This window comes from Euprymna scolopes, chromosome 19 (genome assembly GCF_053919585.1).
Source record: "Euprymna scolopes isolate OS-2025 chromosome 19, ASM5391958v1, whole genome shotgun sequence".
Classification (NCBI taxonomy): domain Eukaryota; kingdom Metazoa; phylum Mollusca; class Cephalopoda; order Sepiida; family Sepiolidae; genus Euprymna; species Euprymna scolopes.
Window position 1 is genome coordinate 131,006,776 of NC_136500.1, and position 24,596 is coordinate 131,031,371.

Sequence of the window (24,596 nt, forward strand, 5' to 3'; positions counted from 1 at the left end):
CAGATTTATTGACTGTTCAAATAAAGGGAGAGAAATCTGATGTTTTTTTTCGCAATTATCTTACGGTGACTTATAAACACCAGAATTAATATGTCTTTTTATTGCGTGCTGTTAACCAAAATTATTATTTTTAGGCCTCCGCAGTTGTAAAAAAAAAGCACACATTCACTTATAAGTTTTTTCCGTTAAAAAAAAAAATCCAGTTGACCGATTTTTTTTTAATTCTCTTAATGAAATGCACGAGTTTTTGATTATTATATCTTATTTCTACTTTATTTAGTGATTTAAAAAAAAATATATCTAAAAAAAAACGAAAACCTTGAATGAAATAGAAAAAAATTGCTGTCATCGTCCGGTATTTACTTGATGATATAAGCATAACATGAGCTTTCATTTAAAAAAAAAATGAACTTGGTTTTAAAAAAAAATATTTTACACTTTGGACTTTACAAGTAAATTTCAAAAAAAAAAACAAAAACAAAAACACTGGGTGGGGGGTAAATTAGAATATTTTATTTATTGATCTTTTATCTTCAATTTGTGATGTATAAAACTTTGGTACGTAAATTAATTATTTAAATTTTAATAGACATTTCAAAGGGAGAGGGTGAATTTTAAAAAAAAAACGTTTGTCAAAAATATTATATTCGGTTTATTGGAAAGAGCATACAATTTCACATTAACCCTGAAAATATCCTATAAATTGAACCAATAGAAAAATGTTGATAGATTTTTAAACTTTTTAAACTGGAAAAAATTCCACTCGTAAAATTCAATGGATTTCATACGTAAAAAAAAAAAAAAATGGCTGGTTGAACGCGCACCGGCACTTTGTAAACACTGTTTTTTTGTTTTTTTTTAATAAAAAAATAATATTTCTATTATTTTTTAAACAACTTTGGCAACTTTCATAGTTTATTTAAGAAGTATATTCCATACAGAAAATAAAAAAAAAACACTTTAAAAAGAGTAATTACGAGTTTTGTATATTTTATTCGCAGTTTTCTGTTAGGGGTGTCAAAAATTCCCCCAAAATTCTGATACACCTAGGGATGGGGATGGGCTGTTCTATTAAAGATTTATTTATTTATTAAATCCCACTTCTGACACATGTATAATTAAAATATGAGATATTTTATGTGAGGGAATAATAACAGGACACTTCATGTAGTAAGAACTTAGCACGGGATGACGTGCCTTTATTCAGATCGCCATGACAGTTTTCCGTTACCTTTGCCCGGGGAGTTGCCCCCAGTGGCAAGGTAGCCAAGTTCCTATCAAGGGCACATCATACCTCGTGTAATATGTTAACATCGGCATATTCATTTAAAAAATATATTTGCTAAAGAAACACCAACAAGTTTTACACATTGACAAATAAAATGTAAATTTGAAATAAATAGCAATTCGACACACTTAATATTGGAAAATTTCTCCACTGAAAGGTAGAGGTTAACAAGGATTTTGCAACAATGGTTTGTTGCGACCTGTGACTAGGTAAAAATTGTAGAACCTTGTCGGTCTGGTCATAAGGGTAACGATTCAATTTCCTTCAACTCCAATCCCAAACTGAAATCACCACCAAAATTCAGTTCACTCCACCCCTCTTATAATCCAGTTAGCCAATCAAATAAGTTAAATGTAACATCTACCAATATAAAAAGAGGCATCGCCCACACAAAAAGTTTTTGCTGCCACTCTTCCTGAGAGTCGCAGGTAAGTGCTTCAAGTCTTCTCAACACCCTCCCACTCAACAGAAAACAAAATCAATTGTTATTGATTTTGTAAAGCCTTCTCAATATACATATTCCTCATTCTTGATCCCCAGAGCAGTGGTGACAAATCAATCCTTTTCATCTGGCGGAGCTGCACTGATCCCAACGCATCTAAAATGGAACCAGTTATCACATTGATCACAGCAGATCATGGCCGATCCGTCATCAGGTTTATTACATCCGGGACAAATCCAAACCTGCTCACTCTCCTGTACTAAAGTGGGTTCCTCAAAACTGGTTTCTGACCAAGAAATTCCTTCTATGGACTCCCAGTCATCATAACTAGGTTCCGGACCATCCTCTTGTGGTTCATATTCCGCATGTAGTTCTAGCGGATATAGATGTTTAAGAGAATATGTTCTCACACTCCCATCACCCCGTCGTATCTGTGCCGACCGTACCATACCATCGTCTCCCGGAAACAATTCTTCTACTCTCCCCAATGCCCAGAAGGGTCGAGACTTGTTTGGAAGTTTTATCGTCACAATATCTCCAGGTCGTACCTTATTAGATATAGTTGGATAACGATCTTGATTACGTTCTCGAAGAGAGAGTAAGTAATCCTCGTTCCATATCCGTTTAAACTCCTTGAGCAGCTCATCCCGGTTCTTCAAAGATTCCAACAATATCTGTCTGGACGGCAGTTCCCCTTCATTAATTGGTTGAATCTCCATTCTAAGAAGAAGTCCAGGGTTTTGATCTGGGCGCAAGAAGTGATTGGGCGTAATTACCTCCAATCCAGAGTCATTCGAACTCACATAGGTTAACGGTCTATTGTTCACTGCCCGTTGGACATCTGAAATGGCTGTCCACAACTCAGATTGACTGTAAATAGACCTTCCAACAGTTTTATAGAGGCATTCCTTTAATGTTTTAATCATGCGTTCCCAAACTCCTCCATACCAAGCCGAATGAAGAGGGATCTTAACATGCTTTATATTATACTGCCCAAATTTTTCATCAAATTCGGAAGAAGTTAGGGCCTGATTTAGTAAACTAACTCCAGCAAGAAATGACTTTGCATTGTCACTATATATGTGAGAAGGCAAGCCCCACATGTTTGAAAACCTGATGAAGGCCAGTATAAATGTGTGTACTGTCATGTCCTCAACCAGTTCTAAATGCACCGCTCTGATTTCCAAGCATGTAAATATGAGAATGTAAACCTTAGATTGAAGATTTTGGTTTTGAACCCACAGGTGTCCTGTATAATCTATCCCTGTATGTAAGAATGGCCTTAACAGATTTACTCTATGTTTAGGCAGGTCTGTCATCTTAGGATACGGAAAATGTATCTACGAGAGCTACCATAATCCAAATCTCTCTGGTTTGCTTCAGGGAGTGCAGCCTTCCAGGATTTTAAGATCCTGATGCCCGTAGCTAAAATAGAAGTTAAAGATGGATGCGGTGCCCCTACAGACCTCACTAATTCTTCCTTAAGACGGTTGGGCAGTCTTTGGAACAGTATATGAGCCGCTAATGCCCCTCCGCCTGAATTTCTTTCCATAAATCCATATCCCAACATAGAGTCCAATTCCGACAACTCGTATTTAACCTGAGACAAATAGTTTTTAAGGTATTCAATATCATACCTGCCTCGGGTGGACAGTTTGAATAGGCTAGAGAATATCTCCTCTCTAATGCCCTCTTCATCCCAATAATTATCCTTAAGAATTTTTATTGCGGCATCATAATTATTGGATGTCTCCTCTAGATGATGTATTAGCCGAAACGGACGTCCCGTAACACAAGTCTTGAGGTAGGTTAATTTTTCTCTCCTTGATTTTAATCCCGAAGTGCAATAGTCAAATCTAGTGAGAAAATCTCTCAATGCAAATTTGTTCTCAAAGTCCAGGCCATCAAAACTAGGGCATTTGACCTTAGGCCTAAACATAGAGGTGTCAACTTGAGATGGCTGCATTACATTTGGGAGCATGAAGGGAGGAGAATCATCCTTGTGAACCTCTGCAGTTAAGTTTTGTAAATCTCTTTTCACCTCCTCTTTGAATTTGATAAGGTCATAAGCATGCGGTGCCACCCTATCTCTAGGAAGGAATTTAACCAAGCTTTCCTGAACTTGGTCTACTTTAGAAAGCCACTCGTTTATGTTGTCTGTGGTGTTCTTCAAGGCACATGCATCCACTGCGACTCTTTTCTTTAATTTTTCTAATGTGTATCCGATAATGTTTTTATATCTTTCCTCCGTATCCAAAAGGGCCTCAAGAAGGTGATCCGGTTTTTCTTGCATTCCTAAGGAATCCTCAAGGGAAGACATTTGTTCCGCGGCCATAATAATAAAAAAATAACAGAAGAAAAAAAGGGGGGAAAAAAATGCACAAGGTCTGCAGATCAATGTTGCAAAGTGTGGAAAATTTCTCCACTGAAAGGTAGAGGTTAACAAGGATTTTGCAACAATGGTTTGTTGCGACCTGTGACTAGGTAAAAATTGTAGAACCTTGTCGGTCTGGTCATAAGGGTAACGATTCAATTTCCTTCAACTCCAATCCCAAACTGAAATCACCACCAAAATTCAGTTCACTCCACCCCTCTTATAATCCAGTTAGCCAATCAAATAAGTTAAATGTAACATCTACCAATATAAAAAGAGGCATCGCCCACACAAAAGGTTTTTGCTGCCACTCTTCCTGAGAGTCGCAGGTAAGTGCTTCAAGTCTTCTCAACACTAACAACGGACATTTTTACACGAGGAACGAAATAATGATTACACCGTGTTACGTTGACCTAAATTCATTGTTCTGTGGTAAATAATACATAGCTTACCTGAGTGTAGCTGCCGGAGGTGAGGATGGTCTTCCAACAATCAAGAAGAACAATAGCATTGTGGTTATTTATGCTAATAGAGTAAGGTAAATTGTTATAAAAACCTTCCTCCTTTGAATTTCACGCTTAAATCGTGTTTTTCATCTTTTAATTTTGATTCTTTTATTTTTTTTCATATATGTTATTTATTAATGAATTGGACACACAAAACAAAAGTTGTATCAATTTACGAAAGAAATCTTAACAAACAAAACAAATTTTCTGTTTTGAACACAATAGACAAAATAATTCATTCCGTTTTTTTTTTGTTTTTTTTTGTACTGTCTCGAATGAAAGGTAAGGAATTTTTAAAAATATTTTTTTTAAATCTTACATTCAATAGTGATACTTATTGTCTCGTGTTGAAATATTAACTTCATTATTTAGAGGTCATTCTCATTCTTATGTGAAGAGAGTGTGGTCTATTCGGTACCTTTTGTTACCGTGCTGAAATAATAACGTTATTATTTTATAAGCCGTTCTTAACATGAGGAGGGTAGGGCATTTTGTAACTATTTTGTGCTTCCTCCTAATTTAATGAAAAAAAAAGAGATCGTGAATCTTGAATTTAACCTGAAAAAACTATTAAAAAATAGCGTGGTAACAAAATTGCATAATCACTAACGAACGACAGGTGAAAAATAATCTCGAACTCTTTATCGCATAAAAGGAACGAAATTACTGTAGTCACCGTTACGTTACCATGAAAACAATGTCAACGATTTTTTAATAATTTTAAAGAATGAATACCTTTTTTTATAATGATAAAAGTATTAGAAATAGAAATATTGGTAAATGTTTACTTTAACTACAACAGAACACCGACCAATAAAATTTGTTTTTTTATAGGTTTTCGGGGTCGCTTACAACGAATCTGATATTCAAACTCGTCGCAAATTTACCGTTTGCGTTGTATTAACCCCTGAACCCCCGCACTATTTTGTGCCAACTCACCGCCATCGTTTATGCCATTCTTACATGAGGCGTTCGTACATGGACGCATGTAGTAAGGTGCCTTGTCACATCGCGGAATAATTTTTTGGCAGACATTTGAAATAACAAGTTTTCAGAAACCAAAAAATGTGGTTCATTTTTCTGTGTTACGTAGTTTTTGATGCTTTTTTAATTGATCTAAAAAAATTAAGTTTTTATGAGCGATTTACGAAAGCATTTGTATTTTTCGGGGTTTTTTTGTTTGTTTTTGAGGGGGGGTATTCAATGTACAACATTTAACATGTGCTTCTGCAGTTTAATTTACCGTTTTTTCCCGTAAGTAATGTGCTGACATACATCGAGCAGAAGAGCTGTTTAATTTTTCACAAAAATTCTATTTATATTGGAGGGGGGGGGACGATGGAGGGGCCAGGACAGGGGGGGATGGGTGGTGTCGCCCCCCCCCCCAATGTAAATAGAATTTTTGTGAAAAATTAAACAGTTCTTCTGCTCGATGTATGTCGGCACGTTACTTACAGTAAATTGGTGGGGGGGGCGTTACTTTCGGAAAAAAGGTAAATTAAATTGCAGAAGCACCTTTTGTACAAGTTCTATAATTGAATAACCCCCCTCCAAAAAAAGAAAAAAAACAAAAAATAAAAATGCTTTTGTAAACCACTCGTGAAAACTTAATTTTTTAGATCAATTAAAATGCATTAAAAACTACGTAACACAAAAAAATGAACATTTTTTTGTTTCTGAAAGTATGCCGACCTATTCCACAAATCCCAAAACCTCAACATGAAATATCTCCAGAATAAAAACTCGATTAAACCTAGAACCCCATCTTCCAGCGTAGACCCCTACTACCAGGTCTCCTTCTCCAACATCAGGAGTCTACGTTCCAACCTTCCAGAGGTTGAAACCCAATTACAGGAGATGAAACCGGACATATTATTTCTATGTGAAACTGGAATAGGGCCGACCACTTCCCTAGATGAGTTCATAATTAATGGATACTCCAATTTAACAGCTAAATCTGACTCCCAAGATCGCCATGGGCATGGAATATGTGCCTACATTAAGGATGGCTTCCCATGTGGCAGGGATATCTCTAGAGAAGATCCTAATTTACCCTATATGTGCTTCAGGGTTGCACTTGCTAACACCACTGCATTTATATTTGCCCTCTATAGGCCCCACAACAGCGGAGTTACTATCTTTAAGAGCATATCTGAGAAAATAGACCACATACTGTCTTCACATCCCTCGGCTAACATCCACATCTGTGGTGACTTCAACGTCCATAACGTGGAATGGCTGACCCATTCAAATAAGACAGATGATGAGGGGAGGTTTTGTCATGATTTTGCCATTGCTTATGACCTCACTCAGATTGTTCGCGAACCCACCCGTGTGCCCGATACACCCAATCAATATGCAAGCCTCTTAGACCTTTTTCTTTCAACTTCCCCTGAGCTATGTTCATGTACCGTTCATTCTCCTCTAGGATCCTCCGACCACTCCGTCGTATCAGTTAAGATAAAAACGAAATGTAAGAAGCCCTCAGACGTACCCCTCCATCCTACTGTATACCGATACTCTATGGCTGACTGGGATAGCTTCCGTACATTCATATCTGATTTACCTCTGCACTCCATGTTTAAAAAGGAAGTGTCCTCTATAGTATCAGATCTGACCGAATGGTTAATTGTAGGCATAGACCAATTCATACCATCTAAAAAATTCCAACAAAAACCTAACAGCCAGCCATGGTTCTCCCCAGAATGTGCTGCTGTTATCACGCACAGAAATCACTTTTTCCATAGCTACCAACGTAATAGATGCACTGAGACTAAAGCTGCTTTCAGGACTGCCAGCAACCACTGTAAAAGAGTAATAAAAAATGCAAGAGAGCTATATGCCCAGTCTGTTAAATCCAAGGTAGCTGATCAGCGGCTTGGTTCCCACCAGTTTTGGCAAATAACAAATAGAATCCTGAACAGAAGTGTGCGTTCTATCCCAACCATTATCAATGGACCAGAGGTTATCTCGTCAGCGTCAGACAAGGCCAAACTATTTGCAAAGAACTTTGCAGCTAATTCTACCCTATGCGACGAAGGCCATCAACTCCCCATATTTCCTCCTATAACACAGAACAAGCTAGGTAACATACAAATATCCGTGCATGAGGTCGCCAAGCTAATAAAAAACCGAGATTCCAGTAAAGCAACTGGCCCTGATGGCATCCCAATTATAGTGTTAAAAAAGCTTCAACCAGAACTTGCTCCCATAGTTACGAAACTATTTAAGCGCTGCCTTAAGGAGAAGTGCTTTCCGACCCCCTGGAAGACCTCATCAGTTTGCCCTGTATTTAAGAATTCAGGTGATAAGTCATCTCCCTCTCAATACAGACCAATAAGTCTTCTCTGTGTTATGAGTAAGTTACTGGAATCAATATTAAATAGAGAAATAGTCAACCACCTCAGCAGGAATAACCTTCTTAGTGACACACAATATGGTTTCCGCTCTGCAAGATCTACCGCAGATGTGCTGACGGTTATATCCCACAGGATTAGTGAATCTCTTGACAAAGGCTTCCTTTCTAGGGCAATTGCTCTTGACATATCAAAGGCCTTTGACAAAGTATGGCATAAGGGTCTACTTCACAAGATTTCCAGCTACGGTATAACTGGAAATGTTTTCTCAATCATTAAATCATTTCTCTCTGATAGGCTCATAAGAGTAGTGGTAGATGGACAAAAATCGGAGGCCTGCAATATAAATGCTGGAGTCCCTCAGGGGTCAATCCTGGGCCCAACTCTCTTCCTGATCTACATCAATGACCTCCCTAAACACATACTTAAATCATTCGTTGACATCTATGCTGATGACACGACCATCTACGGCAACACATCAAAGGCTGTAAATGACGAAGTTCTCTCGGATTCTCTCTCCTCTGATCTCGAGCGCGTGGTTCAGTGGGGGAAGATGTGGCTAGTTACCTTTAATGCATCCAAAACCAAACTCCTATCCTTACATCATCAACGCTCTGATCCCCAGCTGGCATCAATTGTGATGGATGGCTCTCGTCTGGGTGAGGCCCCGTGTTTTGACAAGCTTCTGGGTTTGACCTTTACTCCTGATCTGAAATGGAACACGTACATCAAGTCTGTTGCCAAGGTCGCAGGAAAGATTGTGGGATCCTTCTACCGCTCCAGAAGATATCTCACTACTGATGCAATTCTCTATCTATATAAAAGCCAAGTACGGCCAAGGATGGAATACTGTTGCCATATCTGGGCAGGAGCTGCCAAAAACAGCCTATCATGCCTTGACAGAGTACAAAATAGACTTCGTGGTTTAGTGGGGGATGCCATTTTCTCTACCCTGCAACCCCTCTCCCACAGAAGAGACGTTGCGAGCCTATCCTTGTTTTATCGTTATTTTCATGGCAGGTGCTCATCTGAACTCCAATCCCTGGTCCCCCCTCGCCAATCTTTCACGAAAAACACCCGTCTAGCTGAATCCACTGTGAAAAATTTCCCCCACTCTATATCTGTGCCTAAATCAAAACGCGGATTTCATGAGCAAAGCTTCTTTCTTAGAACTGCACGCCTGTGGAACTCTGTTCCGTCTGCCTGCTTCCCTCCGGACTACAACTTGGATGTCTTCAAGTCTAATGTTAACAAATTCCTAATGAACCGCCCCCCCCTAATTAAACACTTCATAAAATCTCCTCACTAACGTGAAGTATTTACAATAACCCTTATCCCTGAGTGGCTTCCGGGCCTTGATAAGTGGTGATCACTGTGTAAAAAAAAAAAAAAAAAAAAAAAAAAAAAAACTTTATTTTAAATGTCTGCTAAAAAGTTATTCCGCGATCTGACAAGTCACCTTACTCTGCGCGTCCATGCGCGAATGCATCATGTAAGAATTGCATAAAGATGGCGGTGAGTTGGCACAAAATAGTGCGAGGGTCAGGGGTTAATACCATGCAAACGGTAAATTTGCGACGCGTTTGAATATCAGATTTGTTGTCAGCGACCCGGCAAACCTTTAAAGAACCAAATTTTATTGGTCGGTGTTCTGTTGTAGTTAAAGTAAACATTTACCGAAATATTAAATTAACGGAACATATAAAACATTTAAATATGAATAGAACTTTTCATAATTGTAACCTATGAAAACCTTCTTTTTTAAAATTTTAATTAAAAGCAATATAAATAGAACTTTTTTCTAATTTTAAACTATGAAGAACTTTTTTAAGTTTAAGTTTAAACAATATAAACAGGACGTTTTAGAATTTTAAGCAATGTGAAATTTTTTAATTCAAAATTGAATCATGTGATTATTATTAAATCATATGAGTAGTTTAAACATGCGTCTTCTATTGCAATTTATTAATTTTCATGTGTATTCTCTTTTAATTATTTTCAATTTTTTGGGGAAAAATTTGAAATTTATTACTTTTTCCGTCTTTCCAAATTAAATTGTATAAAGGTTTATATTGTTTGTTAAAAATTAAAACGGAAAAACGTTCATGAACAATATTTCTTTCAGAATTATGTAAAATATCTACTTCTGTTGTGTAAAATTAAAAGATAAAAACTATGGCCACCACTTTTAACAAATAAATAAAAAAAATTGCTCAATATTCATAAAACTAATTATTTGCGGAAAATTTAAATGCAGTATTCGTTTTCAGCATATCCGAAAGCCTACCAATTTTAAAGAAAAATATTAGGATGTAAACTAAGTAAAAATTTACCATGTAAAATTATAAAAGTTTGGTACTTATGTATTTATGGTACCATGCTGCAAAAAAGTTGTTTAAAATAAATAAAAACTGTTTATTCTTTTAAAATAGTTGAAAAATTTAAAAAGTTCTGCATTGTTACAACAAAATAAGTGTTTATTCCTTTTTTTAAAAAAAAAAGAAGAAGGATGTTTTCATGTTTATTTTTAAAAATGAAGTTCTGCTTATTTAAAACTGAAAAATTCTGAAATACCGATATCATTGCTTTTATAGTGTTGGCATAGTAACGTAATGGAGATTCGGGAGTTTCATTCCTTTTATGTGGTAAAGGGTTCGAGATTATTTTTCCACCTAAACTCCAGTCTTGCCGCACTAACTATTCTGTACCCAACAATTTGATTTAAAAAAAATAAAGAGAGCATAAAACTTTAATCTAACTTGAAAATATTTTTTTAAAAATAGTGTGGTACAATAAGCACGTCAATAACTTTTTAAATGATCTTAAACATTAAAATCATTTTATTTTTACTGCAATCCAATAAAAATATTGATTCCGCCATGCTTTGTCAGACTTGGATAAAAAAAATGTATGAATATGCTTTTTCGATATTTTCTTGTTTTAATATAAAAAAAAATGTCTACGCTTATCTATTATGTTGCTTGAACATTCCGTTTATCGTTTTTTACGTTTTTTAAAACATTTTTGATTTTAGAATGGAGATCAGTTGATTTTATAATGTTTACATAAAATGAGCACCCAAGTAACAGAAAATCAATTTAGAAAAACATATTTTGTTTAATCACTACACTCTTGCATAGTTTACCTCTTAAAAAAAATAAAATCCATTTTTTCCATTGTGTTTCAAAAGCCTTATAATAATGATAATAATAATAATAATAATAATAATAATAATAATAATGATAATAATAATAAATATTTAATATTTTAGAGTAGAATTTAACTTTCCAATATAAATTTTTTATGCAAAATGAGCACAACTTCATGGCCAATGAGACATGTAATTGTTTGCAGTTTCCAATTTTCGGGGCTCATATCGGTTTTTATTTATTACATTTGGGGAGATCAGATCCAATGTGCTGTTAACTATTCTGTACTTTCACCTAACAATTTAATAAATATACCATGTAAATATCGTTAATAATGACAAAACTTTTCAAAAAATGTCAGCATCCCATTTATTGTACGGGTTTCTACCCATATTATTAAGTGAGGAACAGTAGGTGGATCAGAATTTTTGTAGGAATTTTTGACACCCCTAACATGAAACTGCAAATAAAATATAAAAAAACTCGTAATTTCTCTTTTAAAAGTGGGTTGTTTATTTTGTTTATGGATTATACTTTCAAAATAAACTACTAAAGTTGTATAAAAAGTAATAGAAATATTATTTTTTTTATTTTTTTAAAAACTAATGAAATTAATTGGATTTTTCGAGTTCAGTATTTTTCAATTTTTAAACTTTAAAAATTTATTAAAATTTTTCTATTGATTCTATTTTTACGATATTTTCATGGTCAATGTGAAATTTTATGCTCTTTCCAATAAACTATTAAAATATTTTAGACAAACGTTTTTTAATTCACGCAACCCATTTTTAAATGTCTATTAAAAAGTAAATAATTAATTTACTGACCAAAGATTTATATATCACAAATTGAAGATAAAAGATCAATAAATAATATATTCAAATTTAAAACAAAAAGTAGTGTTTTTTAGAAATTTACCTGTAAAGTCCGAAGTTTAAAACCTTTTTTTTAAACCACGTTGTTTGTTGTTTTGGTTTGTTTTTTGTTGTTTTTTTAAATGAAACCTTGGTCCTTGCTGCTTTAATTGAAAACAAAAAATAAGGTTTGAATTACATTTTTCGAGTAGTTATAAGCTTGAAAAGACAGGGGGTCGAATTAATTCACACACCCCCATGTTGAAATGTCTATTAAAAAGTAAATAATTAATTTACTCACCAAAGTTTTATATATCCCAAATTGATGATAAAAGATCACTAAATAATATATTCAAATTTAAAACAAAAAATAGTAGTGTTTTTTTAGAAATTTACCTGTAAAGTCCGAAGTTTAAAATCTTTTTTTTAAATCACATTGTTTTTTTTTGTTTGTTTTTTTAAATGAAACCTTGGTCCTTGTTCCTTTAATTGAAAAAAAAATAGGGTTTGAATTATATTTTTCGAGTAGTTATAAGCTTGGAAACACAGGGGGTCGAATTATTCAATATTTTTCACAAAGTTTCTGACACACCTAGAGGAACAGTGAGTGGATTTTTATTGTATGAAGAAAACGCTGTACATACTGTTTTCTTTTGATTTTGATCCTTTCACTGCATTGAAGCAGTCTGCAAGCATGCCGCCTCCAACCAGGTGAAATGGTCGACATATTTTGAGGTCCTGTTCGGCAGCATAATTGCCTTGTTATGAGCGCCCTTCAGATGGTGGTCCTGGATATGACCTAAAACTATATCCAGTGGTGAGGCCCTAGCTTGCGGGCTTTGGGGAGTGTGGAGCCACCCTTTAATTGCCATTGCTCCCAGGTCCACTTTGACCCGGAGTGGTAGAACCTGTTAGGGTCCAAACTATGGGTTAAATAGAAAATGACTTTAAAACAACAAATATATTCTATTAAAAAAGTTTGGGATTCGGCATTAAATAACTGAAAAGTGTTGATATGTCGTAAAACAAAAACAACCAACCTTCAAATGGATAACCTAGATCTCATGTTAAAGAACTGCACAGGAGTTCCATAGCAAGCTTCATTAGCTGCACGGTCAATAAAAATCACACCCAAAGAGACAGATACTTCACGGTGGTGTTATAATTTCAATAAACTCGATTATAGGGTAAATGATGTTGGTGTCAAGCCTCGTAAAAATATTGCGTGCTATTGATGTCAGTGGCATGGGTACATTGCTTGATTTTGTCCAGGAAATGAGCAAGGAGGCGAAAAGTCAGCATCAATCTCATCCCCCAAACAGATGCAGATGGTGCATTACCAGTTATAACTGTCCACATCAATGGACTACCATGTACAGCTGTAGTGGATACTCGATGCACACAGTCACTAGTCTGCAAGTTGCATTATAAGGAAAGTGACCTCTGTGCTCAGAGAAGATGGAAGCACACTTAGCTACTATGGAGTGGTGCAAATGAACCTTGGTGCAAAGTGGAGCATTAGCATAGAATCTTAGTTTTTTATGGATACTTACTGGAATTTGATTTATTGCTTTGGCTGGATGCAATCAAGCGACTGGGAGGAGTAGCTGTGTCTAGTGCTGATGAAGTAACTTTTTCACATTACAGGAAGACCAATTTTGCTGTGATCACTATTACCGAGCCTGATTTCTCCATGGAGTATGAGCAGAACATTCAGAAGTAGACCACATTGTGGAAATGGGCTAGCGATCAACCTCCACGTACATTGAGAAATAGACTTTTTTTTTTACAGTCACAACTTATCAAGGCCCAGAGGCCACTCGAGGATAAGAATTAAAGAGTATACAGTAAAGAGACTATACCGTAGTAATTGTTAGAAATGTAAAATAGTATTTTCAGCTAGATGAGTGCTTCTCATGAATGTTTGGCAAAGGGGCACCATAGATTGGAGCTAAGACAAGCACTTGCCATGGAAATAAGGATAAAGCAGAGACAGGCTCGCAACATCTCTTCTGTGAGAATGAGGTTGCAAAGAAGAGTAAAAGGCATCTCTCACTAGGCTACAAAGTCTATTTTGAACTCTGTCAAGGCAGGATAAGCCGTTTCTAGCAGCTCCTGCCCAGATGTGGCAACTACTATACCTTTGGACGTATGAATTGCAACAGCTGGTAGATATCTCCCAGACCGATATAGGATCCCACCATTTTTCTAGCAACCATGGCAATAGATTTGATGTATGTGTTCCATTTCAGATCAGGATTAAAGGTCAAACCCAGAAGCTTGTCAAAACATGGAGCCTCCCCAAGATGAGAGCCATTCGTTTCAATTGATTCCAGATGGGGATCAGAGCGTTGATGATGTAAAGATAGAAGCTTGGTTTTTAGATGCATTAAAAGTAACCAGCCATTTTTCCCCGCATTGTACCACATGCTCAAGATCAGAGGAGAGAGGCTCAGAGAGAACTTCGTTGTTTACAGTTTTTGATGTGCTGCCATAGATGGTAGTGCCATCAGCATAAATGTCTATGAATGATCTAAGGATGTGATTTTGAAGATTATTGATGTAGATCAGGAAGAGAGTTATGCCCAGGATAGGCCCCTAAGAGACTCCAGCATTAATATTCTTAGCTTCTGATTTCTGCCCATCAACCCCTACTCTTATGAGCCTATCAGAAGGAAATGATTTAATAATTAAAAGACATTTCCATTTATACCATAGCTGGAGATCTTATGAATTAGACCTTCACGCCATATCCTATAAAAGCCTTTGATATGTCAAGAGCAATTACCCTAGAAATTAAGCCTCCATCTAGAGATTTGCTAATCCTATGAGATATAACCATAAGTATATCTGCTGTAGATCTAGCAGAACGGAAACTATATTGCATGTCACTAAGAAGTTTATTTTTGCTAAGGTGATTGACTACTTCTTTATTTAACAGATTTCAGCATCTTACTCATGACGCACAGGAGACTTATTGGTCTGTACTGAGAGGGAAATGACTGATCACCTGAGTTCTGAAATATGGGGCATACTCATGAGGTTTTTCAGAGTGTTGGGAAGCAATTCTCCTTAAGACAACGCTTAAACAGCTTTGTAGGTATGGGAGCTAGTTCTGGTTGAAGCTTTTACCACACTATAATTGCAATGCTGTCAGAGTCAGTTGCTTTACTGGAATGAAGGATTTTGATTAGCTTGGTAACATCATGCACAGATATTTGTATGTTTCATAGCATGTTTTCTAATACAGGAGGAAATATAAGGGGGCGATCGCATGAGGTAGAATTAGCTGTAAAGTTCTTGGCAAAGAGTTTGGCTTTGTCTGATGCTGACGAGATTACCTCAGGTCCATTGATGATAGTTGGGATAGAGCTACTTTATACTTGATGAGCTGAGCATACAACTCTCTCACATTCTTCATTACTCTTTTACAGTGGTTGCTATCCATCCTGAAAGCGGCTTTAGTTGCAGTGCATCTGTTATGTTGGAAGCAATGGAAAAAGTGATTTCTGTGTGCAATGGTAGCAGCACATTCTGGAGAGAACCATGGGTAGCTATTAGGTTTTTGCTGGAATTTTTTTGAGGGTATGAAACAGTCTATACCTTCAATTAATAATTCCGTTAGGTCTGATATTATAAAGGAGACATCCTTTTTAAACATGGAATGCAGAGGTAGATCTGATATAAATGTACAAATGCTACCCCAGTCATTCGTAGAGTATCAATATACTGTATGATGGAGAGGTACATCTGAGCACTTACTACATTCCTACATTTCGTTTTTATTTTAACTGATACAACACAGTGGTTGGAAGATCTCAGTGGAGACAGAATGGAAGGTGAACATAGCTCAGGGCAAGGTGTTAGAAAAAGGTCTAGGAGGCTTGCATACTGACCGTCAGTTCAGGTGAGTTCGCGAACAATTTGAATGAGATCGTAAGCAATGGAGAAATCGTGACAGAACCTCCTCTCATCATCTGTCTTGTTTGAGTGGGTTAACCATTTCATATTGTGAACACTGAAGTCTCTACAGACGTGAATGTTAGCTGAATGATGAACAGATAGGATGTGGTAAATTTTCTCAAATATGCTCTTAAAGTAGTAACTCCGCTGTTGTTGGAGTGATAGAGGGCAAATAGAAACACAGTCTGAGCAAATACCACCCAGAAGCACATATCAGATAATTTAGGATCTTCTCTATCCATACCACATGGAAAGCCGATTTTAATGTAGGCACATAGTCCATGTGTTAAAAATGATGTTTGCATGTTTATTTATTATTTATTTATTGAATCATTTACTTATGGTTTATTTTTCGTTTTACGTACAGTTCACTGTTATATGTGTGTGTGCATTCTTATCCTACACAGTTTCTTTTGCCTTGAAAGTCTCTGAGATGTATGCGCAATGTAATGTGAACATTTGGACTCATGCCTTTAGTGACTCTTGTGCAGAATCTAAATTTCAATTCAGGACTACTGAAGAGAACTTAATCATCAGCGATTCAAGGCAAAAAACCCTGCCTGAATAGTCATCATCAGAGATCTCTTTTATGTTGATGATTTTCTCATTAGTGCATCTCATTAAAAAGCCCAATCACTCAACAATCAGTCGCAACAAAGCCGTTTGGACTGACTATTAGCATTAGCAAATTGAGTAGTACATTAGCCCAAGCAAACTTGGGAACAATTTATTAAAGTGAAACGTAATGCACTTGCACATTGCCTCCCTGAAATCAATATCAATGTTGATTGCAAAAATCCAAATCATGAGAAATCCTTTAAATCTGGAAAGCAAAATCAATACATCCTGTTTACTGGGTGATGAGATTAATTATAGAATTGCAAAGACCAGTGCAGTATTTGAAAAGGGACTATGGGATCAGCGAGGTACAGACATAAACTGAAATCAATGTGTACATAATTGTTGTGTTAATTACTTTAATATAAGATCTTTTTATCATTGAATATGAAAAGGAAAGAAAAATATGCTAAAAATCTACAGCAGCTAATAGTGTGAAGCTTGAGCTAAAAGTAATTTCTCACTTGCACATAAGAGAAAATAGATTTACAAACACTTTCTCCCCATGTAAATTCCAGATATACTTGTTTATATCCTAAGCAATACCTATATTGAGCGGTTCGGTGTCAAATTAAATATTTATCCAGTTATTTTCCTAATGTGCATAATATGCTTTTTGAGATTAAATTATTCAAGGAGTTGTGACTTCAATCTAATAATATTGACAATAAACAGAATACTAATATGTGAACGACGATACTAAAAATATTGAGGTTTATTTATTTTTTATTCACAGATGTTCCTGCTTCAACAACTTTATTGAATTTAAATGGATCATTATTTTCTTAAATTATTCTATGAACAATTATTACTTCGTGTCTTCGAATTCATTACAGTTCATTGTGATTATTTTTTTTTAAATATCCATTAATTCAGACAAATGCAAGTATAAAATTCCATATTATTTATAACTACATAAATAATTGTGTTCCTGGGTAAATTTATGGAAACATGACAGTACACATTGGAGAAAAGCCATATTATTGTGAAGTTTCTTCATAATCTTTTTTGCAAATTAAGCTTATTTAGACATATAGGAACTCACACAGGGAATTCGGATCCAAAGTCACCTAATATCTGGGTGTGCAATCTTATTGGCAGATGGTCTTTACACTGTCTGTCACAACAAAGTATGTAAATACCTCCACTGGAAAACCTGTGGAGATACAACTTGACATGAACTGCCACCGATAACAGCAAATGGAAAAGTGACACTGTTTTATGACAAAGACATACAGGCGGGCAGATACATAAAAAACAAGGCCATCAAGTAAGACATTGTAATATGGGACAAGTCTGAAAGAACTGCGCTCATTATTAACGTCACAGTCCCAAATGATTTTGGTCTTAATAGAACTGAACGAGAAAAGATAACAAAATATCAAGCCCTAAAAATAATCTGAAAACGATATTATTTTTGAAAGAAATAAACATTATACCGGTTGTGAGAGGAGCAACTGGCTTAATAAAAAAGAATCTTCAGAAATACTTAGAAGCAATCCCTGGAAGACCAAGCTGTAACAAAATAAAAATAGCAGTTGTAAAGGGAACAAGGTTTATTCTTTAAAGAAGTGTTGGATACAAATTTACATCGTAACAGAATCAAGTGTTAACTCAAGGATGGAAGCCCTTGATCTCTTTAAACTTACGGAAGTAAAATAAAACAGAAACAAAACATATTCTTGTGAAATGTATTGACATACTTGTTTAAAAAACATTTTGATTTATACATATGACAACTAACGCTGGGAAAAAGCCACATTCTTGTGAAATGTGCGGATGTTCTTTTTCTCGAAAATCATATTTACTGACTCATACGAGAACTCACACTGGGGAAAAGGCATATTCCTGTGAAGAATGTGAATATTCTTGTTCTCAAAAATCATCGTTACTGAGGCATATGCGGACACACACTGGGGAAAAGCTACATTCTTGTGAAGTATGTGGATATTCTTTCTATGAAAAATCAAATTTAGTGAACCATATAAGAACACACACTGGGGAAAAGCCACATTTTTGTGAAGTGTGTGGATATTCTTTTTCTGAAAAATCATCGTTACTAAGACATATTAGAACTCACACTGGGGAAAAACTACATACTTGTGAAGTTTGTGAATATTCTTGTTCTGAAAAATCAGATTTAGTGAGGCATATGAAAACTCACACTGGGGAAAAGCCACATTCTTGTAAAGTATGTGGATATTCTTGTTCTCAGAAATCATCGTTATTGAGGCATATTAGAACTCACACTGGGGAAAAGCCACATTCTTGTGAAGTGTGTGGGTATTCGTGTTCTCAAAAATCATCGTTACTGAGACATATGAGAACTCACACTGGGGAAAAGCCACATTCTTGTGAAGTTTGTGAATATTCTTGTTCTCAAAATTCATCATTACTGAGACATATGAAGACTCACACTGGGGGAAAGGAGAGAAACTTAAATGCCTACTAGACACTATCCTCGTGTCTCTAAGGTCTCTCTGTACAGAGGTTTATCAGAACAACCTGGCATGAGGATATTTTTCAATAGAAATAAACCCTGACCAAATATTCAAAATCACATAGTATTTGATGCCCAAATAAGATCTTACCCACATTAGCTTTTAGGGGGAATGGTGCACCTTCTCCAAGTTATGTTATCTCAAGTAACAGCATGAAGCTGGATACTCCACCAGACTAGATAAATTCTTGTCATGGAATCTTGTAAGACCAAGAGACCAAAATGAAAGATATACTACAACATATAAAAATGGTTAATTGGGGAGAGGAAAAGTATGTTCTCAATTTCTTTACTAACTCACTGTTTGAGAGATAAAGAACTTTAATTGAACATTTGAATATCTATGTATCTCACATAGAGTTTAAGTGTTAGCCTCAGATTGTGGGCCACTTGATTTCTGAGAACTTCGACTGAAGAAAAAATAAAACAAAAAGGGGAAACGCTACAATCTTTTGAAGTATGTGGATAATCTTGTATTGACAACCCAGTGTAAAAGAAACATGAAAACTCACACTGTAGAAAATCACATTGTGAAGTGTGTGGATCTTCTTTTTTTGAAAAAATCTAATTTAATTTTTCATACGAGAATTCACACTGAGGAACACATCTTCCCTGAACGATCTGTAAAAAGTTAAATATCGAATGCAGCAGCAAATTATTAGAACACACAGGGTGACCAAAACAAACGGGCCCCAACTCTAATTAGGCCCCGTTTCTTAGTGTTTTGCCTGAATTAAATGAAACTTTGGTCATAACTTGTTTATTATATTCAAAACATCACATCAAAGCACTAGGGTCTTTGGCCTTTTTTTCTCCGTTCTACAGCATATGTTCTAGATGGCCTCAATTTAGCTTGTGTTTTTTTAGGGGTCACCCTGTATATCAGAAAAAACAGTCGCAAATAAGTCACACACCATTCCTTTTACTATTTAATTCTTACAGCTACATACCAAGGAAACGGAGCCATAAACCCTGACATAGTGTTATACCACAAAGAGGAGAAAGAAGCAGCCTATATAGAAGTTAGGGTTTCCAATGATGTTGGGTTACATAGCTGAAAAAGAAAATATAATGAAATCTGAAGGTCTTATGTATGACATGAAAAGACATTGGACTCCTTAGAAGATCGCTTGGACTCATGAAAAAGTATTTTGGTTCAAATATCTGAGTTATCGAGAGAATGCCTGGCATCCGGAAGGATGCTCCATCCCTAGTTTGAACAAATTGATTAGAAAAAGTGGTGATATTCTTATTCTCTAAAGTAAGTGTGCCATATATGAAAACTCAAACTGGGGAAAAGCCATATTCTGATGAAGTGTGTGGATATTCTTGTTCTGAAATCCTGACTTAATGAGAACCATAACTGGAGAAAAGCTAAATTCTTTTGAAGTGTATACATGTTCGTGTCCTGAAAAATTATTTTTTACTGAAAGAAACAAAAGAAAAGCATGATTGGTAAAAGTCTAAACTCAAACTGGAAAAAAGCAAATGTGAATATTCTTGCTGACACATCAGAAAAACACTTAATAAAAGCATTTTCTTGCAAAGTATATGCTTAGTTTTTTCTTTAACGTATTCATATGAGAACTTCAAGGCAGTATTGCAGAGATATGTCAGTATAAAACAACCGAAATGTAAAAAATGCTGCCATTTAACAACACATGAGAGCTGATCTCTTAGACACCAGCATGCTCTGATGTCAGTGGGTAGCTGCTTGATTGTCTCTGGCCATTCCGTGATGATGGTTTCTCTCAGCTGGTTAAGCAGAGGATCCGCTGTTGTACACTGTCTCAGCTGATTGATGTGATCAGTGGAAAAACAAACTGAATCAACACAGATATCAAGCCTGATAGGGTCTGCATTACAAGGTGGTGGTAAGCACGATAGTTCGTCAGCCAAGATGTTGCCACGTTTGACGACATAAGTGAGAAAGCTTACCCAGTTTATGGGTTCGTTGATGCGGCGAATGACTCCTTGGGATTCCATCTTGTCGAGTTCCGATTTGATTTTTCCGTGCATGACTATAGGTCTCCTTCTTGGTGGTTCTATGTGGCATGGTACATTGGGGTTGACAACAAGCTTGTGAGTGTTCTGAAATTCACCAAGACGGTCGAATCTGTCAGGGTAGTGATCATTAGGTAAGCTACACTTAATGATGGGTTGGTATTGGCTGAGATGGCACAGTTCGTTGTCAGTACCCTAAGAGCTACTGATGTTGGCATGCCCAATATGGCTGCTCCTGGTACATCAACCACATAGAATTGAGTATCCAGCCATGGGTAGGTTTTATACTTGCATCTAATAGTTGTGGTACCATAACAGTTTATCCTGGTATTGTCGTAGGCTGTTAGTAGACATTGTGTTGAGGTGAGTGATCTGGACGTTGGGTTTCCAGCTGTGTCTATACTGCTATAGGGTAGATGTTGTGGAATATGCAGATAGGCAATATATTTGCTTATGCCCCTGTATCTACCTTCAGGTTGAAGGTATGAGTGCCTGGGTGGTCCTTCAGCTTGATGCTTAGATCAACAAATGCCTCATTTCGAAGATCTTTCAAGTTTGCTGACTTTCCGCTGTTAGTTGTGATGAAGCTAAAGGTGAGGTTCTCCATTGCTGTGTCTATTTCAGTCATGGCTTGGTTGTTGTGTTTGCCAACGCTGTTTATTTTCTAGCCAAACTCCCGTTGTTGGTTATGACTGTTATGCCAGGGCCTTCCTTGTCTCTTGGTTTTGTGCTTCCCTGAGATGCAAACTGTAGCCCAGTAGCCTGTTTTGCCGCATACGTGGCATATGTCATTTATGGCAGGGCAGTGTTCTTTGCGTGTTTTTGGTCAATCCCTTGTCATTGCTGTGTATCACGGTTTATTGTGGCTATCTGTGGTGATCCTTGTAACTGGTGGAACTAGTTGACATAAACTGCTGATGCCTCATTTGAACGGGCTAATCTAACAGCTTCCTTGATTCTTTAACCCTTCAGTTTGTTTAACAGTTCCTTTTGCAGTTCGGGTATATGTGTGTTGGCAATTAATAACTCGACGAGGCGTTTGTTTAATTCGTCGGTACTGAAATCACATTTCTTTGCCAACAGTCGACATCTGTTGATGAATATGTCTGTTGTTTCATTTGGTTTCTGCTGGTATTTTCCGAGTTCCAGTCTACAAACGTGGTGATTTGTTGCCGATTCTAGCTGCTCATAAAAATGCAATGAATATCATTTGCGGATCCTTGCGATCATCATCTGACATAGACCAACTGTTATACTGGTGTAAACATTTTTCGCTGGTCGCGAGAATTAGAGGGACTTTAATCCCTGTGTTTCGTCGCTTTGACAGTGAAATAAGGTTCCATTCGTTGTCGAAATAGTTTGAACGATCCGGCAATACATGTCAAGCCCCAATCAAAACTAGGGACTTGCATTGAAACTGTGGCCATTACAATATAAAAGTGTGAAAAAAAGTACAGACAATTTGTGCGGCGTGGGAGATTAGAAAAAAAAAAGAAATATAAAAAAAAGTCAAACGTGCGGTAATTCGTGCAAGGGAAGAGAAAAAAATTGCTTCTTCTTTTTTACTCACTGTTTACCCTTTCTTTTTTCCATTGTTTTTGTCCATGACATTATAAGATTATGTGTTGTATGATAATACTGCTTGCCACCATGTCATGCTGTGTTGTGCATGGATGTGTAATAATGAGACTTGGAACACGTGTGTCTGGTTGGTAAGAAATGAACTGAAATAATGGCGTCCCACTTTATTAATAGATTGCTATGCGCATGCGTGAGTGCATACAAAAAGTTAGATCAAGAAACCGGAACAAGAGTCTATATAAAAGTTACTGAAACGAAAGAGCAGTGATATCATTACACCTCTTACTGTGTGCATATTCTTTTTTAAATAATAATAAAAGACAGATAATAACATATTTTTTTAGTCAAAGTTAAAAGTCAAAAGTTTTATTTCTAAAATAACTATATCCTTTGATAATCTGGCAAAACTTCTCGAGATTTATTGTAATTAATAGTTATTTAATATTTCCATGATCTATGATATAAATCTCACCTGCCTGTTTAAATGTATGTAGATATGTATGCATCACAAAAACTTTCGACAGATGTGACGGATCCTGACAAGATCGGAATCATTTTGAAGCTGGACGCTTTGGATGATAAATATTTTAAAAAATCAGCCAAAATCATCAATTATTACACCCTAAACTCCGCAGGAAGGGGTCGATTTTTTTTTTTTTTTGCGATATTTTAGCAAGTCACTTTTCTCATTGACTTCAATTAATTTCAACCGTTTTGACTTCCAGTCGCATCCTGGAGACATCGGCTAAGTCATCATATTTTTTTCATTTTCTTTTCCACCTTCGTGTTATGGGTTTAAACCTGCCTGCCTACTGCCACTTTTTTAACACCTCTCCACCCTGGCTGCCTACTGTTGTTTTGATTTCCTCTCCACGCTACTACCATTTTTTAACATCTCTTACCATATTCCTGGGTTCAAGCCTGCCTGCCTACTACCACATTTTTTTTTTTTTGCTCAACACACACTTCCAAACACCTGAGTGACGCCGGGCACCCAGGCTAGTAATTAATAAATGGAGAAAATAAAATATGTAAAAGAATCATTTTGTATACGAAAGGTTGAAAATATATGAATAAATAAAAGATAAACACCTGACCAACAATGAGAATTACACTCTCGACATCGCAGATATGCGTTTTACTGTTTGTTGGAAAGATTTGATTTCATTATTTTTTTTCTCCATAAAACCGGCTCAAAGGTTCGCTACATTAAGAATACAGTGATAATATATTTTTACTGTTTGTTGAAGATTCTTTACGAAACAGGTCTGTAAGGTATACTTTTATGAGAAACTAAAAGAGCACGTGTGTTAAAAAGTTTTGAATTAAACTTCATATATATATATATATATATATATATATATATATATATATATGAAGTTTAATTCAAAACTTTTGAACAATTAAACTTCATACATATATATATATATATATATATATATATATATATATATATATATATATATATGAAGTTCAATTCAAAACTTTTGAACACACGTGCTTAGTGATGTAGAACTTATTTTTTTAAAGATAGAGGATTTGAGCGACGGGTGTTACTCGATATTTTATTTATATATATATATATATATATATATATATATATATATGTATATATATATATATATATGTATATATATATATATATATATATGTATATATATATATATATATATATATATATATATATATATATTGGATAATCATGTAATCACATTTTAAGCTGATTTTAACGTTACATTTTGTAGAAATAGTTTCAAATAAAAGAAAATGTCATTCCAAATATGATTTTTTTTTTATCTTAAACTTTGTAGAAATAGTTTCATCTACGGATTTTTTAATTTCTTAGTTTCTATTAGTACCATATTTGTTACTATCATTTACATGTTGACTCGTTTTGTATATTTTTGTTTTCTCTTTATTTCTAATTAGATCACCCAACTAGTTCTCAGATTAATAATTTT

General features: G+C 35.6%; 1 protein-coding gene and 1 long non-coding RNA gene across 2 annotated transcripts; one reads left to right on the top strand and one right to left on the bottom strand.

Moving 5' to 3' along the window:
• Window positions 1-1,843: 1,843 nt before the first annotated feature.
• On the bottom strand, window positions 1,844-2,833 carry LOC145240364 (uncharacterized). The gene has a single exon (XM_080103944.1). It carries the CDS (start codon window positions 2,831-2,833, stop codon window positions 1,844-1,846), a length of 990 nt encoding a protein of 329 aa, XP_079960070.1.
• Window positions 2,834-4,516: 1,683 nt separating this feature from the next.
• Window positions 4,517-23,790, top strand: LOC145239977 (uncharacterized). Its single transcript, XR_013862448.1, has 2 exons — window positions 4,517-4,642; window positions 17,287-23,790. It is a non-coding gene; the product is annotated as an uncharacterized LOC145239977 (long non-coding RNA).
• The last annotated feature ends 806 nt before the right edge of the window (window positions 23,791-24,596 follow it).

Excerpts from the sequence above, each read along its gene's own strand:
- LOC145240364 (XM_080103944.1), bottom strand. The coding sequence starts at position 2,833 with ATGTGGGGCTTGCCTTCTCACATATATAGTGACAATGCAAAGTCATTT.